Raw genomic sequence first — 606 nt, 5'->3', positions numbered from 1 at the left:
GGTAAAATTTTTTGAACCCATGAAAAATCATTGGCATACAAATAAGGTAAACAGGTAATAAACCAAGGAAAAATAATCCACATGAAGAAGAAAGAAGACAAGTGGAGAAAGGCAAGATCGGTGAAGGTTGTGGATAGGTTGGATCGGATCGTTGTTGGTCAGTGGCGTTCGTTGGTCAATTCCGTTGTTGTTCAAGTGAGGTAAGTATAGGCACGTTGGAGAAGATAGATACGATTTGGCAAAGTCGAGTGTGGAAAGTTTTTTCATTACAAGGACACAATACACAGACGTAACAAAAGACCAATACTGCGTTATTTCTTAACGATGATGCTCATGTAGGATTAGTTAAAAAGGGGAAAATCATGTTTGCCATTACTAGTTGCCAGCCAGCAATATTAATTAGTTTATAGGAACAAAAACAAAACAGTTAAAATGGGGGAAAATGAAATAATACACGTAACACAAGTAAATTAATAATCTATTTAAAAGTAAGAAAAAATATTTTTCTTTTAATATAAACCAAGAACAATGCAACAGCAAAAACAACAATTCTTTATTAATGAAACAGTTTATTTTTCAAAAAAAGATAAATGTGCAATGTAATAC

General features: G+C 32.7%; 1 protein-coding gene across 1 annotated transcript; it reads left to right on the top strand.

The window, feature by feature from the left end:
- Positions 1–81: 81 nt before the first annotated feature.
- Positions 82–200, top strand: Tsp_15943 (hypothetical protein; the record flags this gene model as incomplete). Its single annotated transcript, XM_003367272.1, has 1 exon — positions 82–200. A coding segment is annotated over exon 1 (119 nt), but the record flags the coding sequence as incomplete, so codon positions are not given.
- Between the last annotated feature and the right edge of the window lie 406 nt (positions 201–606).

The sequence above is a fragment of the Trichinella spiralis genome (assembly GCF_000181795.1).
Source record: "Trichinella spiralis strain ISS 195 chromosome Unknown Scfld4550, whole genome shotgun sequence".
In the NCBI taxonomy this organism is placed as follows: Eukaryota; Metazoa; Nematoda; class Enoplea; order Trichinellida; family Trichinellidae; genus Trichinella; species Trichinella spiralis.
The sequence above is the reverse complement of the archived record's forward strand: the minus strand, read 5'-3'. Positions and strand labels throughout refer to the sequence as shown.